Here is a 22,450-nt window from a genome sequence, read left to right on the forward strand (position 1 = left end):
CAAGATACAGAGATTGCCGCTAACATTTAAAACCCAGCTAAATAGCCCTGTATCTTTCTTAGTATATCTTTTGGTTTCTAAGTCCCCTAGGTGCAACTAGATCATTCTATTAACTTTTTATCTAGAAATTGTCTTTATATGTTTGCTGAAAATTTGTGTGATAATTTAGCTAGTTTTTTATGCAGTATATTAGTCCCAGCAACTGCTTGACTGAGAACGATTCAGCTCTCATGGATCTGAGTAATAAAACGATAAGAACTGGAAGCACTTTTTTTGGTTTGGAGTGTTCCCCCTCCCCAATACATTAAAAATAAGTGCTGAGCAAAGATACAAAGGATAATGCAGCTCAGTACCGTTGTATGTTTTGCAGGAAAAACCCTACAGACTCCAGTGGAAGCTGGATCAGATCCTGGATGTTTAAGCAGTTTTTTTATTCTTTATTTTTATGGCACGTCTAATGCACTTTAGCCCTGGCATTACAATAATAGTTACAGTATTCTTTTCAATTCTTTTGGAAATTGCACTGTCTGGATGTTTAATGCTCATGCCTTTGTCACATACTCTTCCCTATACATTCCTATAGCATGCTGTGATCAAAGCTCGTTCTTGAAAAAAAAAGAATAATATCTTACTCTGTTTTTTACAATAATAATTGTTCATTTAAATTGAACAATGTGGCATGTGAAAGGAGGAGAAAATATGGATATTTCAGGTAATAAACTGTAGGCCAATGTTATTCTTTCGGATAATGACCATAGGTTTTTTCTTTTGTGATTCAAGCCAGGGTTTGTTTTTGCTTAAATTTCAAAACAAGAGATTATACTTGGCTTTTATCACAGTGGTGTATTTATACTGAGGCAATACTACATTTCACTATGATGAATATTTAGCTACACCATTTTGTGAGTAACCTCATTAATCTAGTTAATTTACTAGAAGAAACCACAGTGTTTCAATATGACACAAATCATACTGAGGGTAGCTCTACACTTAGCTGGATGGTATAACGTGCTGTTTATTCTAGCTGAAGCTACTCGTGTTTCCTTTGCCAGGACCATTCCTGGCCTTGGCTTGTTAACGTCCCTAAATAATAAGCGATCATCTTCTGTGCCCATAACATCCAGGGCAGGGATCAGGGCTGGAACTGCTGCCCGCCCTGCTGCCAGGCAGCACTGACACTGGTAGAGGTGCAGATTGTCCTTAAGTCCCAGTGCATTTCAGACACATTGCAGTTATCCAGCAAAGGCTAATGATGTCTTCTGAAGACTTCCAATGTTTATCGCGAGCGAACTGTATTTTTCTCTATGTAGGCTGAGCTAAAATGCCATCCGACTTTATTCGTCAACAGGGTACATGTAATTAGCCTTGTTACAGAAACTTAAAGATCTTAAAGATATCTCATGAGAATATTTTGTCACTGAAACATTCTCCTTGGGATTTATGTGCTGGATTCATTTCACAGATGGTTTCTAAACTCTCTGAGTAACAGTGTGAGTTGGTTATTTTTTAAAGAAGAACTATTAAACAATCAAATTTGACCTTTAATTAATGAATCTGTCAAACCTTGCTCTTATGGCCCACCTTCACTGTTTGCCATCACAATATCTCAACTAGTTCTCTAGGAAATGAGACCAGCACAGCCAAGTTCCTTGCAGATTTAATGCTTCTTACTGCTCACTTTTCCTTCCCAAATGTGTATTCTTTTTATGTGGCGCATCAGAAGAAAGTCTTCCAGCTAGAGTGGGAAGGTTTAATTAAGAGGGAAGGTCTCACAGCATGCCTGCAAGATGATCAGGATTGAATGCGTGTATTTCGCTGTGGGAGATGATTCCATAGTTGAAACTCCACGCTTGTCAGTGCTTTTTTGCTGAGACTTAAGGCTGTTGCCTTAACACGTGTGAGGACTCTAGCCGTGATCACATACACTGGAAAGAGCAGGTAGGTTGCTGGTAATGAAGGTCGGAATCGAGGCCTTGTTTAGGCAGAAGCAGGTGGTGAAATGGTGGATGTGCTTGTATGACATGAGGTATTCTGCACTTGAATGGCATTGCACAAGTATTTCCTAAATTGACATGAGAAATTATTGCATAGCGTGACACCTAGAGCCTCTCCTCCCTGCTCCCATTCCCCCAGCTGTCTAGTTATCCCTAGGAGGCAAAAAAAACCCTTGTTTTTGCCTGAATATTCAAAACTTTAAGAAGAAAGTCAATAAAAAATTAATTCTCACAAAGGAACTGCTTCTGGAAAGGCTGCAAATCTATATAAAATACAGGTTTTTCCCTACAGTGCTTTTGGCCTTACTTTTAGACATTAATATATGTTTTTCACACTGTTTGATCTATTGTTCTCCTGTGTAGCCATAAATCAGTGCTACCTTGCAGTCCTCTTTGGGGGGACCTCTGGTCTGAAAACAACGAGGGCCTCAGGTATTTATAAAATGAACCGTGTGTGGACCTGCTAGTAGTAGATTTTCCAGCCTAAAGGAAAAATAAAGTCTTGTCAGTTGCCCTCTTTCATTTACTTCCTTTGGGGATCAAAAGGTCTATATAATAATAATACAGAAAAATCTCAAATCATTCTGTTTTAGAGATGAGCAAAACCAGAGGGAAAGGAAGGTTTAATTTTGCAAAACACGGATAGCTGAATCTTGGCAGCATAGATCTTTGTTCCATTTTACTCAGTGTTACACATCCGAAGATAAAAGAAATTGTCTTATAGCTTTATTCCGCCTGAAGGTGAAAAAGAAATGGCTTGTTTTTCTGGATCCTTGTCAAGTTTTTTTTTCCCTTCCTTCCCAAACTAAATTCTGGGAAGCTTTGAAATCATGTGTCATTTTACCTCAACTCACATTAAAGATCCAAACAATGTTTCCCCTGGCCCTACCTTCTTCAATAAAAGTGACACCGAGTAAAAGTCCTGTAAAATGTTTAACATCTGATACGGTAAAGGATAGTTAGACCATGTGCTGTTCTGAGTTTCAGATTCAAGCCCTAATTCTGTCTTGGTTTTCTGTGAGACCTTGTCCAAGGTCTCCTGTGCCCAAGCCTCATTTGGGCCTCTCGGAGGTGGGGTGGTGAAGTGAGGTGAAGGGCTTGCAAAGCGGGCATTGCCCTCACACTCGGGGCTCTACAGAAGAGGACATCCCACGTGTGAGAGTCTGCACTTGAATTCCCACTGCTCCTCTCTCCTTGCCGGCCGTTTGTCAGGCAGGAAGCAGCAGGGGAAGCTCTGCAGACTCTCTTTTCCTGAGCCAGCTCCACTCGGGGCTCTGTGGAAGGAGGTATGAGCAGGTGGCTCCAGAACAGCTCCTGCTTTTCGTTGGAAGAGCTATGAAGTAAGTGGGTTGGCTACAGGACAGATTGGTACCCTTCCATGAAAAATCCTCAACTAGGAAAAGGAAATTTCATCCATGGAAATCCTCTTTTCTATATAAAAATTTAACAAACAGACGTAACAATATATAAATCTCCCTAACTTAAAAAACAGACTCTAGGAACATCTGCTATATTTCAACTGAAGTACCCTTCTACTATTTAATACATTTACATACTAGCAACAAGGAACCAGAGAATTCACAGTTGTTCTCCTCTCTCTGAATCATGCTCATTGCATTACAAATACTGAGATTATTCTGCAGGGGGAAAAAGTCATAAAACCAAGAAGAAGCTGAGCATCGTTTATGTGAAATTGAAATTTCTGCAACATTTCCTTCAAAAACAGTCCAGGTCTTCAATGGGTGCAACTCATCCAGACTCTTGCAACTGCAGCAATCCTATGCTGCTCTCCACCAGGAGAAGAGCTGAGCTGAAATGTTAAAACCTGATCTTGGCTGAGGCTCGGCCATGAAGACTCCTTGGGAGACAGGCTTAAATATTTATTAGTCTAAATTACAGTCTCTGATTTGGAGGAACTTAAAGAGGTGCTTGACAGTATCAGTGGTGGTCAAAATTCCAGACAATAACTTCTTTAAAATACTTTTTAATCCAAAACAATTTTGAACAGTTTTCTTTTAATTTTAAGGGGAAAAAAAGTCTTTTTTCTCTTTAGAATTAATCTGACATTTTTAAGCCAAATGAAAATCCCAAGAACATGCTATGGCATAAGGAAAGAATCTAAATTGGAGGCTGGGTATTTCTTTAGGTCTTTCTTATTTATGCAATTGCCATCACAGTCTTGGTTTCACCAGGGAGAGCAGAATGGCTGGAAGAGCTGTAGCCCCGGTCTTTTTCGCTTTAGTCCCTGTGGATATGGTGAGCAAACTTTGCAGTTACCCAGCGCACTCTGCAGAGCTGCTTTCCCCTGCTTTGCAGCCTAGTCTGGAGCTGTGCCTGCCCCTGCAGTGCTCTGTTGTGTTTCATATTTGGGTTGGCAGATGCCTTTCCACATTGTGCTCCGAGGAACTGCGATGAGTTCCTGCTCCAGCGAACACTTCCACTTCTGATTTATTATTTGTCCAGGAGTAGTACTGTTAAAATCATCAGAGCTCTGTCTGGCCTTGTGCATAAGGCTCTTCAGGACTCTGTTCTCTGGATTTCGTGAAGCCCTTCTTGAAACATCTTAATGTGACAAGAGAGCAGTGAGTCAACACTAACAAAACCTCTCAAGTGCAGGGAGTTCTCCTTCCTGCAGTGAGAGCAGGGAAAGAAGGAAAGTGTTTACAGCACATGAAGTTACAGAAATACACAAATATCTGTCATTTTTCTTTCCATTGTGCATCTTCGTGAGACGTTGTCAAGATAGCTGTTTATTTGAGGCTTATGTTTGTATGCAGAATTGGGATATTATAGTGCTGTCCGCAGTTCAGCTTGAGAAAGAACGATCCCTTCATGGCTTCAGGGCTGAATATAAATCATTATGAAAAATTCTGATGAAAGAATAAAAAATATCACCCTTTTAGTAGTCTTCTGATTTCTTCTAAATTCAGAATGTAGTTAAATGATATCTCTGCTGGAGAACAGTTTAAAATAATCTACAGAAAAGATAACATTTTCAATGAAGAATATAATTTAATAGTCATTTCTATGGAAACTCTTCCTTCTATAGAATATCCTTATGAGTGTACTTGAATTTTTAAAGTTTTGCATTTGTCTGCACATCTGCTAAGAACTGTCAGAGAGTTCCTGGAGGACAGAACACAAATATTTCATTTCCAAATATGTGGAAGTAGTATCCAGAAAATATGAAGTAATGCAGCAGAAATATCAAAAGCAATGAGTAGACCTTAGCAGGGAAGCAAATAACTAAAATAGAGCAAATCACCTAAAGTGGTTTTATCTAAATAAATTGAGAAATAAGTAAATTCGAGGAGGGAAGATAATGGTGTAGATGTGCAAAAAGATTCCTGGGGGATTTTTTTTTTTTAGAGTGGAAGGTAGAATGCCTGCTATTCATGCATATTTAAACAGGTGCTTGATTGCTTTCAGTGAACTACTTGGCTTTACTCCAGCTGCTGGTGTTTGGAGTGTGTAATGAAGGCAGAGGGTGGTCACGGTTCTTCCTTCTCTTTATTTACGTGTGCTTTTTAATTTTCAGAACGCCTATGTCAACATCAATCGGATCATGTCGGTTGCATCCAGGCTTTCTGAGGCAGGCCATTATGCTTCCCAGCAGATTAAACAAATTTCTACGCAGCTGGATCAGGAGTGGAAGAGTTTTGCTGCGGCTCTGGATGAGCGCAGTACCATCCTAGCCATGTCTGCTGTCTTCCACCAGAAGGCTGAACAGGTGGGTGACACGTGGGACTGGCAGAGGATCTGCCCTGTCTTACAAGTGAGGATTCAGCTATGGACCTAAGTTGATTACCTTCATTTTCCAGTGGCAAGCACTATTTTGGGGCTCTTTCTTCACTGCTGTTGTGCACTTGTTTTTCTATGTATTTAATGTCAAAGAGACTATGGGGTTGTACCTTGTGTTTATATTATGACCCATACTTCAGGTGGCTGAAGAAGAAATTACAAGTGATGTGCCAGAAACTTTGTCTCATGAGCCAAAATATGTATGGAAAAGTCTATCCAGAACCGTAAAGATTTTCTTTGTTGTTTCTGACCACAATTAAAATAGTTGTATTTTTGTTGTTTTTTTTTTTCTTTTTCCATGCTTTTTATTGACAACTGGCCATAGCCAAGAATAAATATTCACCTTAATGGGCATTTACTCATGTAAGCACTCTCATGGGTTGTCATAGGACAACTGTACCAGGAGGTGCCCAGTCCCAGTAAAGGTGCTTCTATCTCAACACATTTGGCACCATAATGTTTGTCATAGTCTTCATATTAATAATCTATCACTATATGTTCATAATGACAAATCAAAAAGAGTTGATATCCAGTCATCCAGAGAATGATTTAGATTTTGTTTATGACATCGTCACTGGGGGGGTTTTACAAGTGATCTCTTGTTTTTTGAGTTGTCAATTTTGTTTGCAATTTATGTGGAGCTTTATCACTTGAAAAGCAATGACACAGAAAGCTGTGTTTAGTTGTCTATCAGCTAGAAATGATTTTTTGTTGTCCTTCACTTGTACGCTCTCAAAGTGGATGCTTTGCCTCAGCCTTAACTTGAAAAAAGCTTCAGTGATGACACAGTTTAAACGTTAGTTCTTTCTTCTTTACAACTGAATCAATGGATCTGGAAAACTCAGTCCTCTCTTGTCAGCTCTTTGAAAAGAACTTAATTTTGTGCTGCCTGGCAGAGGCTTGTCTCAGTACTATGGAGAAAAGAAAACGTGCTAATTCTGAATAGCAGTTACCCCTCACTTGCAATAAGAGACAGCTCAGGGAGAGGGAAGTGCTGATGTGAAACCTGTAAACTCAGCTGAAAGAAAGAAATGTGGGAGTCTGTGGCAGCCCATTAGTCAAAACTGATATGCAGAGTTTGCTTCAGAAACTCTGATAGGATAAACCAATGACTTGCACACTAATAGTTTAGTCATAAACACCTTGGTGTGCTGTGAAAAGTGGGGTGACTGGAAATTGGTCTGTGCCTGAGCCTGCGATCTATCAAACAATAATTCCAAATATGATTCTCTGTCATTTGGCATCACTCAGGGTTTTTACTCAAAGCTGGAATTTCTCATTTTACAGTAAGGTTTAGATCTCTGATGCACGTATCAACAAAGATCTAGGAAAAACTACTGTTTCCTCTCCCCAGACCAAGTCTTTTCTGTTCCCTTTGTTCTGCCAGTACCAGGAGTCTCTATTCCTGTCTCCCCGCGCGTGCCCCCGCCTCCCTCATCCCAATCGGATCCACAGATTGTCTTTCCTTCTCCAGAGTGATGAGCCGCTCCAGTCCCTTTTTCATTCCTCCCTATTGATTGAAGTTCTCTGGGATGCCAACAGGAAGCAAGTCTAATAAGACCGTGATCTTTCAGCTTTAGGCACGCCACAATTTGCAAGGCAGTTGTTGGCTTGGAGCAGAGATCTGTGAAGGATTGCTGCGAGCTCCATAATATGCAAGCTGAGCAGGAAACAACTTGTTTTTCAAGGTCCTTTTCCTAAAGACCCCACACAGCAAACTGCATAGGATACCATTTGTCTGGCTTAGAAGGATGAAAGGCTGAGTCAACCCTGCTGGGAATTGAACCTCACATCTGTCTTCATGTGCCTTGGAATCACGTTGCTATCCTGGCTGTTACTGCAGATCCATGTGGCATGTTGAACCGAACTTGGCTGGCTGAGCTCCTGCATCAAAGCTCGGTTTTTGCTTTTTCTTTCTCTGTGCGTGCGTCTTTGCATGTGCACATGTGCCAGTGTGTGTCTGTGTCTTCCTTATTTTTTTTAAAATACAGTTTAAAAATACCAAGCTATCATCAAAAAAAAAAAAAAAGACCAAAGTGAAAAACAAAGGGGAGAAAAAATTGAAAAGGATATCCAAATCTGGCCAACTTAGCCTCCAGCCAGGCTGTCTTCGGCACAAGTGTTTGATCAAAAGCCAGTGCACTAAGCTCCAAATCCCCAAATCCCCAGTATCTCCAGGTCAAGGTACAACTCTGAGGACATTGGAGGTGTACCCCAAATGTCTATTAATTCAGATAGCTATGAATCTTTTTTTTTTTTCCCCCTCATAACAATGTGGATATATTCCAGTGTGGAAGGTGATCTATTTTTATATTTTTTAGTATGACTGAGGCTAGTTGCAGGAGAAAAGAGGAGAATGTGCCTTATCTCCCTTTGGTTGCAAGGGAACTTTTCTGATTTACACCAGATGAGATTCCAGCCACCTCACTGCCAGGTGGAGGAAGGAAGGAGACATACCAGGTGTCCTGCCTTTCCTGGCAGCAATCTCTAAAAGGCTGCTTCAGTATTCCTATGATGCTCGCTAAAAATCCTGTCAGAATGATCAGATTAATGTCTTAAATCAGCCAAGAGATCACAGAATCACGGAATGAATCACCGACTGGCTGAGGTTGGAAGGGACCTCTAGAGATCATCTAGTCCAACCCCCATGCTCCAGCAGGGACAACCAGGGCATGGGGCACAGGGTGGCATGCTGAAAATTGACCTGGCAGTTCTTTCCATATTACCTTATTCCAGTAGCCTTAACAGGAAGGCTACTGTTCTCATCAGATCCCCGCCTGGATCCCAGCAAGCACATCATGGAATGTCCTCTTTGAGGAAAGAAAGTGAAAAGAGAGGAAGAATTTGAGAATTTGCTCACTGTTTCATCCAAGAGATTCTTGTAATAGCCCCAGAAGGTGTTGCTCTCAGTTCCATACTGTTAAAACTGAATAGGAAATTTGAATTCCATGAGCTCAGAGCAAAATATACTTTGGCTTTATGCAGGGCTGTTTGGGAATTCCGTCTAGAGAGGTTCAACAGATCAAGAGTCAAGTCAGCCCAAGAGCTCCTGCCATCCTGGCCACTAATCTTCTGGGAAACACATTTTTCCCTGGTAAATTGGCACCTTGTAGAACACGAATGCCTAGGAATTCATCTTTGTCACTGGATCTTTGTGCACTGAAAAGAAGTGTTTACAATGCAAACACTTTATCACCTTCATTACACAGCAGCATGGCAAATAGCTTTACTCTGCTAATAAAAAAAAAAAAAGTAGATGCTGAAGCCAGAGCCAGAGTTGAACTGAAATTCTTTGCTTTGAATCTCCCAACCCTTCCTGCTCTGAGTGGTTTACTAGCAGGCCATGGGTGAACACTTCAGGCGTGGATAAGGCTGTGGTCATGGGGGTGGCATCACTGCAATATACATCCCTCCTACAGGGCACTGCATCTCTTGCATAATTAACTACCTTTTTTTCTTCTTTTTCTAAAATCCCTAAGTATGGAAGGCTGGTTTAACAGAAAAGTGGAGGAAGAGAAAATACTAATGAGAAGCAATTAAGTATTTAAGTATGGACAGAAGGGTAGTATGTTAGGCACTGTGTCACTGAAGTAGGCCCTGCTGAAAGGAAAAGTATGATGGGAACCCTAGAGCTTAAATGCCTCTTTTCTTTTACAGAACAGGCAGCACCTTGGAGAGCTTCCCCAATTTGTTTTGCCAAAATGCATCAATTCTGCTCTGAAGGCTTCTAAAAGTGGAAAGATATTTCTTTCCATCCCTCTGCTCCCTAAGTCTGTTCCTTTTCTGGCTGTCTTTAAGGCTTCCAACCAAGGTGCTAATCCATAACAATTGCGGGGGCAGTGAATTTTTTCCGCCTTTTTGTGGATGTCTGCCTACCACGAACTGGCCTCAGACCAACAGCTCATTTCACATTGGCTACTGAGCAGCCATCAGATGGTGACGGTATCTGATCACTGCCGACTCGGGCCAGAACCAGCTGGGTGACCCAGAGGTTAAAGCCTTGGTATCCAATTAGCAATCCCACTGAGCTGGCCCTGGCTTGGAAACTGCTTCAGGATGGGCTGTCTGTGTTTCACCAAAGTGGATGCCAGCAGGGGTGTAATGGGAGCTTCCTATTGCTTAAATCAGTGGTGTTAAGGACAGGTGAGCAACTGAAGACCGATAGCTGACACGTTGCCAAATAGGTGTCGCAAATATAGCTGTGGCCTTCTGTGTTTTGTGCTGATGTTTTTTTCTAAAGCTCTTGTAGTATCTCTGCCTGGTATGCAAAGATTCTTTTGGTGACTTCTAACCCTGCTTAAAGGACCATTTGCTTATAACAAAAGAAACATGAACTATTCCTTTGAATCTAGGTGTTCCTGAAGCTCTGAGGAGGGGACAGGAATGTCCTGTTTGAGAGAGACCAAAAGGTTCCTTTGGGGGCTGTTTTCCTTGGTCCAAACTGCAGTCATCTAAGCAGCTTTACCTGAAGGTGATGGTGATGAGCCATTGCTCTGGGTTGATGTTGCTCATTGTTTCTGGAATTGTTTCAGTTCCTTTCAGGTGTGGACGCCTGGTGCAAAATGTGCAGTGAAGGAGGCCTCCCCTCAGAAATGCAAGACCTGGAATTGGCCATCCATCATCATCAGTCTCTGTACGAGCAAGTGACACAGGCCTACACAGAGGTATGTGCCTCCTGGAGGAGAACTTCAACAGCTGCTGTGTGATAGAGGACTGCCTTTGGGGAATTAGCTTTTCTAAATAAGATAGATTTGCTTTCTGTCACTGCAGCTTCTCACAGAAGGGGTCAATCTACTCCTAGGCTGTAGGATTTGGGCTGTGCTCAGTCATCCTCTTGCTAGGACAAATCTGGAGGATAAGCACTGTACAGAAATGGAATCTGGAACTGGCATTGGTGCTCTGAAGAAGAGCTGTTTCACTGCCTCTGCTGAACAGGAAACCCCTTTCAGCTGGTGGTACTTTTAATCATGTTTCTTTCCTGCTGTGAATGAATCCTGGCTCTAGCTCAGGTGGAATGTGCTAATGGAAACAGAGGATGAAAAAAACACTTTTCTCTAAATATATGAAGTCACAGAGATGCCAGGTCCTCAGTGTAGCGAAGGCTGTAAAAGGCTGCTTTAGGTATATTTGCAAATGCTTTTGTCAGTCAACACCTAAAAGGGGTGTGTTCTTTTCCTTTGAAACTGCGTGTCAGGGATGCTAAGACTAAAAATTACCCTATGACTTTTTGTCAAAAAAACTGTAAAGATTCTTCACATACTTTTTCTCCTCAAGACTTATCTATCCTGCAGTATGAGATAAAAGCTGCTCATAAACAGCCAGCATTCAGTTTACCTCAGTTTACCTGAGGATCTGACCCCAACATGGGAAAATCACAAGATTCCACCTCTAGTATAGGAATGTAAAAAAAAAACCTGACGTAAGGGGCCATGCTTTGGAGCAGCTGTAGGTATAAACAGGCCTATATTATGGCAAACGGTTTGCAGGAAGGTGTAAATCGGGAGGGACTATACTAGAGATGTTGTAGCACCAGCCTGGGGACAGCATCAGACCAGTCATAGGCCCCAGGACCAGTAACAGGACTGTGTGAATGAGTCCGGCCAGCAGGAACTTGCTCTGCTTTAATGAACTGCATGGCCTTGGCCTCCCGTTCCCAGTGCTGATTATCTTCTCGCGTCTATAATAGGATGCAGTGGGTCTCGTCACCTCCTCTGCCTCTTCCCTGCCCAGCAGCTCTTGCCGTCTCCATACCATTGCCATGGTAGAACCCGTGCCCTGCTGTTCTTTGCTGAAGTTCTGCTCGGTTTCAGTGTTGGGCACTGCTGCTGGCCAGTGCAGCCGTTCCCTCTGTGACCCCAGCAGGGTTCAGCAAGTGCAAATTGCTCCCGCTGGTCCTCGGCAGCAACCGGTTTTTGAATATGGAAACCCATTCCCTGGAGGCTCCCCAGTCACTTGCTGACTTAATTCCAAATTGTCCTGAATCTTTAAAAAAAAATCTCAATGACCTGCCTGGCCCCACCTAATAGGATCAGATTTGACTCCTAGTTTTGCCAATGTAATCTCAATGGTTCTGCAGATTTTTCTGGAGTTGCACCAGATAGCCACTGCTACAACAGATTGGGCTGTGACATGACTTGCCAAAAGGCACAGCTTTGGGATTAGAGGATAATTGTTTCCTTTGAACAAGCAATTTGTGATACAGAAATAAATGAGACATGGAGATCCTCAAGAAATGTTTTCAGTTTCACTGATGGTGCTCTATATTCGCAATGGGCGAAAAAAAATTAAATGAACCATTCTCTAGCAAGGTCTCTGGTAGCCTGGAAATAGAAACTCTTCTCACGAATTTTGTCACTTTTTCTGCATTTTGTTTGGGAGGGAAAAGAGAGAAGAGGATCCTCATTTAACATTTCTGTTGGAAGGGATATTTGATATTTAATTTTCAATTTACAATTGCAATGTATTTCATAAAGCCATTTTTAGAGGACATGTGCATGCAGGCACTTGTTAATGTTTGTTGGCATCTTGTTTCTTATGGTTTATTTTTCATTTTTCCCCTGCAATATAAAAATGTTCAGGAAAGATTCCAAGAAATAGCTTTTTTTTTTTTTAAATGCCCAATACCTTTGCATCTGCAAGTGTATCCTAGTATGCACAAAAAAAGCTTGTACGTGTGCAGATGGCTTTGCATTTGCAAGCAAACCTTGTAGGTTCACTGGAAACTGAGGTTTTAGATCCCTCTGATCTATTCCTGGAGAAGAAAAGAGACCAATTTATTTTTTCACTGTCACTGAATGAAATATAGAATCTGAATGTCACACTTCTGAATGTATATTCATATTTACTAATCCTACAAAGAAAGGCTTCTCCCTTATCATACAGGAGCGACTGCCATCTGTGGCTTTCTTAAAATGCCACTTTCCACAAAAATAGACCTGCTATTGCAAATGCCACCTGTCATATTCCAGTACATGTCGAGATTTCAGTGCCCAAGCTCCAGCCCATAACGTAGTCTCAGGGATCTCTGTCCCCGTTCAGCCCCGGCAGCTCTGTGCTCCTGCAGAGCGGCCCAGGAGGCCCCATAGGAAGCTACAGCAAGTGATAAATGTTTAAGTACAAATCAAGCATCATCAGCGGGATGTTACAGGACTCTGCTCACGAATCTGCCTTTTCCACTAAAATAAAGAGACACAGTGGAAACAATCAGCTAGACTGTTCTTTGTCATCAATTAGATGTTTAAGTATCAGCACAGTGTTGATAAACTTATTTCTTCTCTCAGGTGAGCCAGGATGGAAAAGCTTTGCTGGATGTCCTACAGCGTCCCTTGAGCCCTGGGAATTCTGAATCCCTCACTGCTACTGCCAACTACTCCAAGGCTGTGCACCAGGTGCTGGATGTGGTGCACGAGGTCCTGCATCACCAGCGGCGCCTGGAGAGCATCTGGCAACACAGGAAGGTCCGGCTACATCAAAGGCTGCAGCTCTGCGTTTTCCAGCAGGATGTTCAACAGGTAATGATGCTGCTGGAGGAGGAAATGAATGGCCCTTTCTTTGGAGTCCTTAGGTTTATTTGGTGTCTTATCTGTAGGACAGTGACACAACCAAGGTTAAGTCAGCATGATCTGTGCTTGATACATGAAATGTCTAATTCACCTTTCTCTACCTCTCATTTTCACATGAAGTCATCAGTCAGTCCCTAGGTCAGCACAGAAATGGGATGCTAATTTTAGTTGTAATTTTTAGCAAATGAGAAATTTAGCTGTAAGTGCTCTACTGTGCTTGGGAAAAAAAAAAAAAAAAGATGTTTAACAGGAGGAAAAAAAAGTGGGGGGAGGCAGGGGCATTCCAGTATAAGATAAGGATTTGCTGGCTCAAATCAACAGCACAACCTACTGAGCAGAACCCACCTCAAAAATAAAATTCACACTGTGCAATCTGAGCTCTCAGAGGTAAGTTCGTGGGTAAAAAAATCTTTTCTTCCAAAGGAATCCACCTGAATCCCACTCCAATAGCATAAATGGCAGTAAGTGTGAGATTTCATGCCCGTGGCTGCTAGCTGCATAAGGATGATCATGGGATGTTACAGGACTCTGCTCACTCAGGAAGGTGTGGTTTGGTTAAGGGCCTGGAAACAGGCCAAAACTGATGTTGGCAGCAGGATGGCACTTGCTATAAACAAGGAGGCTGAATGGTTTGTGTTTATGGAGGGTTTTGATGTGCCTGGGTTTCTTTAGGCCATTGCCCTTCTCTCAATAAAGTATGAGGTAGGCACTGAGTGACAAAACTGACCTAAGCAAAACAGACATGAACCAGCAGTGACAGGTGACAGACACCTCGTATGCAAGGTGGAAAATTGTGCTCCTGGGAGAACCACAGGAGAAGGGCACTAGTATGGTCAGACCTCCTGTGGTAGAAACCCTTTGCAAATAAATTTGACTGTTTATTTGACAGACTTGAAAAGTTTGCCATAAATGTACTGGCTAGGTTTTTCCTATAAAATCACACAAATATTCATGCGGTATATATAATTAAAACAGGGTTTGAATGTAACAGATGCTTAATTTAAGCAACTTCACTTTCGTTATATGTCAGCAAATGTACTGCATAGTAATAAAATTCATAAACCATACATTAAACAGCGCATGTACTTGAAATGCAGTTAGAACACTTTCTGCAAAGTATGAACTTTGAAGTATTATACTAACAAGTGTTGCAGTTACAACTTCAAAAATCAAGGGTTATAAATTCTGATGGTTTTACGCTTTCTCCAATTACACTACATCATGTTAATAGGAATCCACATTAACTTGAGTATTCTTCATCTGCTAGGGTGATCTACATTTTTGTTTGTTTGTTTTTCAATCCTCTGGTCCAAAAATTCTCCTTTACATTTTCTGAAATGGGTGCAAGTGCTTAGAAGGGTTATGGAGGAAACTTCTACTTGTCGTGGTGATGAGAACCTGTCATGACCTTTGCTTCCAAAGACAACTAGTCTTTGTGTATACTGAGACTGTTGTGAGAGAGAAAAATACAGGCAAAAAGAGTCACAGGGTAACAGTTGCTTTAAAGAATGTCACTCTTGGTGTGGGTTCTGTTGGCAGCAATCTTTCCAAATCTTTCTTTTAATGCATAGTTATTATCTGGGAAGCAACAGCTTAATGACAAGCGTGTTTCTGCCCCAGCAACGCTTGCTGGCGGCATCTCTTTGTCCTGCTTAGAAAGTAGAGAGGAAGAGATGAGTCATCCTGTTCGCTAAACATCTGTACTATTCAAGATAAATATCTGGTAACTCATAAATTATCAGCTAAATAGAAATGTGAAGTGTAGAATCCACTGGGAGAAGGAAGATATTTGGGTATGATTTTTGCAAAATAATCACCTCATGTATATCTGTCATGCAGTTCCTGTTGTGATTATTTTGTTAAGTGCACATCGTTTAGCAGGTGAAGCTGTCTATCGATATGCTGTCACTAAGCATAAGTAACATTTAGCTATTACCATCTTCTGCCCTGTCACATTTTACTAACACTTAACTACTTCTCCTATCTTCTGGTCTGAACCTAAAAAGGAAAACCTGCGGGAGAACAAATCCTGTTGCACATACATGCACTGACAAGGAGTACTTTTAACACCAAAAGTTTTTAGCATCATTATAAAAACATTGGTTTGCTGAGCATGTAAATACCTCTTTCGTTCAGTTGTCTCTTAGAGACTCTTTGTGTCATTTTAGATAGGTAAGAGCTTTGTTGCTTGATTCCTTAAGAACACAGCTGTGGGAGGAGGTGCTGCAATCTTATCCTGCAGTGAAGAGAAAAATCTCTTTAACTTTCATACTGGTATTTTACAATTGCTACAGTTCTTTTAATTTGTTTTTGGTAGCTTTCTTTTTTTGCCCCTGAGTCTTTCCTTTCTGTAGATTATCCTCCAGCCAATTTAACCAATTTCAATTTACACTGAAAATTGAAATTATTCTCATGTTATCTCCAGTATTGCCTACCTTTCTCTGCTACTTCCTGATTTACTCTGCCTGCCTCTGCCCTCTTTAATATGTTCCCTTTGCCCCTGTGAACAGTAACACTGTAAAACAGCAAGGGTAGCCTGAGGGTTATACCATGAACAGATGTTGTTGAGCAGCCTTAGAAATAGCTGAATTAAGTTTATAATGTTGTTCTTTACTCCATGGTCTCCCCCATCACCTTTTTCTTCACAGGGGCAGTAATTTTGTCTGAATTCTCTCACTTCATAAACTAGTTCAAGTGAAGCTGTGAAGCCTGAAGCACACCCATTAAAGCAGAAGGAAAGTGGAGACCCATCAGATGCATTATTAAATGGTCTGTGGAAGCCTTGGACTTGGCATTTTAAAGTGCTTTGGTGGCGGAATTGTCAGTTTGCTGCTCTTATTCTGCAGCCTGTGTCCCTTCTCATGGAAATTCTCAGTGCTTTTGTCCATCTGTGTACACAGACACACATTGACACCCAGTCTGACACAGCCTTTTTCTCCTAAGAGTAATGTGATTATCTCTGAGGTCACTGCCAGTGCCACTTCCTACTTTTTTCATGTAGTTGTGATAGCTGCCTGTAAAGGAAGAGCTATAAAATAGGTGGATATTGTGGTACTGTCTGTGCTGGAGGATTTTCTCAGCATTGTGCGAAGCCCTTTGCTCGCAGGGGTGACTGTACGTGGCAAAATGGAGCAGGCTTCTCGTGCCAGGTAAAGAGTAGTGGTGAAGGACAAGATATCACTTGGTAATAGATGCTTATTGACACCTGGGTAGCCACTTACTAAGAAAGCCAGCAGTGTTGCTGTGCCAGTGTTGTTGTGTGCTGTAGTGATGTCTCAAATCTTTGCTATTAAAAACTCAAGCTGGACCTTTGTTAGGGTCACCTGGATTTCTCTGAATTTGTGAGTCTATGTTCTGTTGGCTTCATGCTCAGCTACGTTAACGGACACCACTTTGGTTTCTGTGCATGGTTATCTGCTTCTGGTGATGAATAAAGAAGCCATGTGGCCCTGCTGATATCATTACATTTACCAGCTGCCAGGGGTGCCAGAGACTGCGAAGTATTGCAGAAAAAAGGCTGTCGCTCTTCATAACCAAGCACTTTAACTTGTAACGTGTCTGGCTTTTTCTGGCCAAGAAACCAGATCATGCCCTGTTGCTGACATCACTTGTATGGAGAAAAATGTCCTGCCAGCATCTATCTGTCTCCATTTGAGCACACTGTGCACTTCATGTGAGGCATGAGATCTACGTAGTCCATTTGCAGAGGAACACTAGGATATTTGAGGCAGTTCATGATTCATTTAGCTTTCACATAAGATTTTAGAGGATTAGGTTTGTACTCCCCCCCCACGCATGCACACGTGTACTCAGTTGTTTTGATCACAAGGCAATGAAGAGTTCTACAAAATTCTGTACTTTTCCATCTTGGTCATAGCTTGTTTCAAACACAGAAGCAAGTAAGCTATATATGTCCTTTTAGGCTTTATATACAATCATTGTCTTCACTGGCTCTTTTAAAACAAGAGATTTATTTGCAAACAGTAACTAAGAAAAAAGGACATTGCAATCAAATAAAGATTATATTTACTTCTGCCCTCAGCCCCAGCACCCTGCAAGAAGGCATCACATGCTGTATACATCATCCAAGCAGATTTAGCCCATAGGAAGCTATCACTGACAGATCAGTAATCAAAACACTAAAATTCAAAGTATCCTAGCGAATTTCCACGGCCCCTTTGGTAAAATTATCAAGTAATGAGATATACTTAGTGTTTCTCACATGCCTGTTTGAGGTATTTGTGCTACGTGCCTCTCTAAGCTGCTTCTCAGACGTAGAAGTTATACATGATGTGACCACCCTGAAGATGGAAACGCTACTTAGTAGTGAATGGAAGTTTTAACTTGTATTGTCCTACAAAGGAATGGAAAAAATCAGGAATCAGTACTGGTAAAAGTGCTTGGCAACCTTCTCCCAGTCGGAAGTAAGAGGAGAGAAATCTTTTTGTTTTCCATGACTGAGAGATCAGTGCCTCTGCATTCATAACACTGGCCTTCCAGCAATTGTTGAGGCCTGAGTGTCAACGCTTGATTTATAATCCGATATCTCGCACCACACAGTTCTGATAGATCACAGTGCAACTTTTCCCTATGTAGCTCTTGAGAAGGTAACTTAATAAAATGTCCTCACCCCCAAGCCCACTCTATGTCCCTAACAGCCTGTTCCTTAGCACTTGTCCAATGTGGAATAAGCACACACTGTTATTTATGCAGTAAAGGAGAGTAAGTCTATAGTAAAAGGATTATTTTGTTTGTTTCCATCGTCTCTTTGTCACAGACCATGAAATAAAACATGTTGGCAACTGTTTGTTAAGAGCAATTTGCATTCCATTCCTTTCCTTCCTGCCAAACGAACTGGCACCTTTTCAACCAATGTTAGTGCAAGATTAGGTAGTGGAGAGATGTGTGGCCCCACTCGTCTCTGAAGACGCCTGATGAGTAACTAACACTGAGAGCGGTTTGAAAGTAGCGTGGCGGTACATTTAGGCTGATGAGTATCCTGCAGATATTATGAAATGAATTAAGGATCACATGGCTGTTTAAATAAGGCAAGTGTTGCTGAGTGACTTACTCATTTATTTTGAACTGTCAAAAAGAGGAATATCATTCCTTAATTTGAATTCACACTGGCATGAGAATATGCAGCAGTTTCAGGTGGTGATTTCTCCTGGCTATATATGTTTCTGCTGTGGGAACAGAGAAGTAGAGTAAGAGCACTCCATGCTGCTGTTCCTGTTGCTTGATGATGAGATTGTGTTGGATTTACAGCACAAGGCAGCCATGGCAGATGAGGGAATATAGCCCACGTATTTCTTCAGTTTTGGTGATTTCATAGAGCTGCTTCTGTAGTTCCAGGGTGGAACTTCAGCCTGCAAAGGCACCGAGCATTTATGGAGAGCATGCTCAAGTTTGTCCTAACTAAAGAGGACAGGGTCCTAAAAGGGACAGAGCTACCGATGTCTCTGGCATATATATCTGTCTGTGTTTTCAAAGGGCCACAGGATAATTTCCCAAGAGCATAAATACTTGGCACATTGATATCTGAACATGTTCAATGGTTGTCAAAAGACCTGGGCTCTGTGTTTGTGCCCAGGCAGTGGCACTTTGCACTCGGTGGCCAGCGATCAGTGTCTGCTATGAGAACATGTCAGAGAGTCTAAGTCCGTCAGCCTAAGCAGTTAAGAGCTTTAAATACTCTTATGGGAGAGAGGGAGCTCTGTTTTGAACTTCTAACAATGCTTTTTAAATATAGATCAATATTAACTTGTATTTTTTGTGCCAAATTCTTCACAAAGAACTAGAGGTTTAAATTATTACATTTTCATTTAATGATATTTGTTCAGGAAATTCCTTAAGGTTCATTGGTTTACAATACTCTGTCCTCTGCATAATTCGATATAAAGTGTAACTTGAAATTATCTGGAATCAACCTGTCTATCTTTTTTTCCTCTATATCGCTGTTAATCCAAGCAGACAATTGTTCTTTGTGCTTTTAAAGAGGCACTGATTAAAGAATAATAATGATCACTTCCTAATTTCCACACAGAGCAGTAATGCTAGGGATATCAAACTTCAGGGGCCAGCTTCAGTTACTAGCTGAAGTTTACTTAGCATTGATGTAAGAGCAGCACGAGAATGCTTTGATAATCTCCACAGCTGTCTTGAGAAATAGGATCTGAGGAAATCTGAACCAGCCAGCTTGATCTCTGAACTTACTGAAGTAAGAAGAGGGACTGAAAAAAAAAAAAGGTCCTTTGCACCCAAGAAAGTGCTTTTCTTGTTTAGGGCATTGTCTGTCCTTCATGACCTAGTCCTTTCTGATGGTCTGTTTTGCACTTTGCTGAACTGGAAACATTTGGTTTCTCGCTGGGAGTTTAGGAACCTCTAAAAGGCCTTTTCAAAGGCCTTTGAAATCCTATTAACTCCTCTAGGCTTTGGATCTGTCTCATAGTGAGTAAGGATGATGTGATTCATTGTAGAGAAAAGTTGGTATGAAAACACATTTAATTCTCTGTAGGTAGAGGCAACTATCCTTGGTCTGAATTTATCCTGCCTAAGTTTAGGAGTGTAACTGAATCATCCAAGTCAAGAGCTTAATGCATAGTCTCCTTTTATAGTCAGTGGAGAGACACTGGCATCTTCAGAAAATGACTCAGTCTGTCTAAGATTTAAATTTCACCCTATTTCCATTTCTTACTGCTGCCTGTCAAGGGAGACTACGAGAGGGTAGGCTCTTGAGACACATCCTTCAGTTAATTACCTCATGTTGGGTGAGATGCCTCAGGATCCAAGAGCCCAGTCCTGCAAGGCGCCGAGCCCCGCAGCCAGCGTCGGGGGCGTCACTCAGTGTCCTCCTCATCCACAATTTGTTTTGCAGCAAACTGCTAAAATCTGCTGCTCTTACGCTTGAGCAGAATCATCCTCCTTATATAGCATTTCCTCGTTGTCTGATTCTATCCCAGGATTATTTGCATGTCAACATCCCCAAAAATACGATGCTTATTTTATTGCTTTCAAAAGGCATCGTTGGCTCTCATTGTCATGGCAAAGGAGGAGTTAGAGTCAGGCTTGTCTGTTACTGATTAGGCCTACAAAAATAGTAGGGATGCTGTAGAGGAGGAAGAGAAATAATATAAAACTTTCTCCAGAAATATACATATATATATATTTGTATATATATGTGTGTGTATATATATGTATATATATTTTTAAAACAATTGCTAGAATGAGTGATTGTCTCTGCAGACAGGGAGAAAAATAAGATCTTTGAATAAATACAGTCTGGAATGCCAGAAGGTTTTCTCCTTTGTTAATTTAAGTAGTAGTAATACAATAGTACTTCTTCCCTATTGCGGTTCCTTTCATCTCAGGATTATGTGTTTTCTGACAGGGTGATTTTAAGCAACTTGCCAAAGGTCACTGAGAACTTCATGGCAAGAAGTCTTCATGCAAGGATGTCTGATTCACAAATCCCTGCTCTAAGCTCCCAAAGTCATTGCTCCTTCAGTGTTACCCTTATGAGAAGGTCTTACAGGATATATTGGGACTATGTAAAAGTCTAATAAGGGTCATCTGTTATGCTAAGAAATAGAGTGATATTTTAGGCATTTGCTTTGGAGTCCAAAGTAATCATTCTTTTCTTCCCCATTCTTTTCCTGTGATCTTTCCTCCCAATTATCTTCTCACATGGCCTGCCAGCTTACTGATGATCCCTCCTGTCACTCAGAGTTATCAGTCCTCTTTCAGAGTGCTTCTGACAGATGGCTAACAAAAGGTATTTTCATTAAAGTGAGAGAAAACTAGCCAGATAATGAAGAGGGCAAGGATAGCTAGTTCCTCAAGCATAACCGTAACAATTTCACTGTGTTTTCCTCCACGGAGCAGCTGCTCAGCCAGCTGGTTCCTTTCCCCCCTCTGGCAGTGAGTTGCACTCACAGTGAGATATCTTGCTGGGTAGCAAGGCCCAATTTAGGTTGAGCTGCTCTGGCATCGTGACCAGCTCTTGCCAGCTGCTGGTGGTTCTCACTAGCTCTCAAACCTGCCTGCAGCAGCTCTGCCTTCCCCCTCACTGACTGCCTTCGTGAGCTCTGCCCCGGCCTGCCCTCCGTGTTGGCATCTCCCCTTAGCTGCACCTCGTTTAGGAGCTGCTCTAGCCAGCAGCTTGGCTGATGATTGTTGGTCTATTTGCCCTCGAAAGAGAGTTTGTGCACTATTTAGAACTGAACACAGGTTTTTTTAGTGCATAGGAGACTTTTAGGCAACTTCTTTTGTTTGTATCCCTCATAGGAAACTTGCACAAAATTTCTTCCTTGTTTTTTAAAGTTAATATCTTTGGATTGGAGTTCTGGAAGCTATTGCCTAGGCTGGGGTGACCCCCAGGCACATTTAGACAGAGCTGGTTGGCCCAAACTCCTGTATACTATTACAGCTATAAACTTTCTTTCATGTTATGCTTCGACTCCCTTTTAACAAAAATGTCCTTCAAATGTAATAACATGAAAAACAAACACAGTTCAGGCCTGTCTGTTGTTCTTTTACATTTCTCCTCCCTTTGCTCTGCTAGTTCTTTACTTGTTTCTTCTTTCCTGCTTTTTGGATGGGATATGTTTAGAGGGAGGGAGAGAATTACTTTTATTTTTGGCTTCAGCCACATACAAAACATTTTGACCTTGAGACAATTTCCTTCCCAAATCAGGATGAAAATGAAAAACACAAACATTAAAAAAACAAGCAAACATAAAAAAAAAAAAACTTTTTTATTTACCCCTCCCTGAAGCAAAAAGAACTTTAGAAAAAACAGAGTGTATTTTGGGGCATTGCTCCCTGCTTGCTTATTCCCCAGGTTTTTCTACTGAATGAGGTGTAAGGAAACTGGAAGAGCAGGAAGTCTATGCACGATGAGGGGACACCATGTTCTGAGGAGCCATGACATGAAGCTAAAAGAAAAGAATAAAAAGATAAAAAGGAAAGAAAGGAGTTTTCCCAGGTTCCTTTTGTTTCATGGAAATCGATTTTTTCCTAAAGAAAGATGCTTCTAGGGAAAGTCCCAACCACTCCTGCCCAAGACTCCCACTCCTTTAGGTGCCTTTTCCC

General features: G+C 41.4%; 1 protein-coding gene across 5 annotated transcripts in view; it reads left to right on the top strand.

Moving 5' to 3' along the window:
• Nucleotides 1-22,450, top strand: part of KALRN (kalirin RhoGEF kinase) — a 467,999-nt gene that overhangs the window by 218,333 nt on the left and 227,216 nt on the right. For all 5 annotated transcript variants that reach the window (XM_088519566.1, XM_088519562.1, XM_088519564.1 and 2 more), the window contains exons 7-9: nt 5,533-5,724; nt 10,328-10,459; nt 13,076-13,306. In XM_088519566.1, the coding sequence (XP_088375692.1) occupies nt 5,533-5,724; nt 10,328-10,459; nt 13,076-13,306 (555 nt within the window). The remainder of the gene's footprint in view (nt 1-5,532; nt 5,725-10,327; nt 10,460-13,075; nt 13,307-22,450) is intronic.

The sequence above is a fragment of the Tinamus guttatus genome, unplaced genomic scaffold (genome assembly GCF_059628265.1).
Source record: "Tinamus guttatus ecotype Peru unplaced genomic scaffold, ASM5962826v1 Tinamus_guttatus_pri_ptg000060l, whole genome shotgun sequence".
Taxonomy (NCBI): Eukaryota; Metazoa; Chordata; class Aves; order Tinamiformes; family Tinamidae; genus Tinamus; species Tinamus guttatus.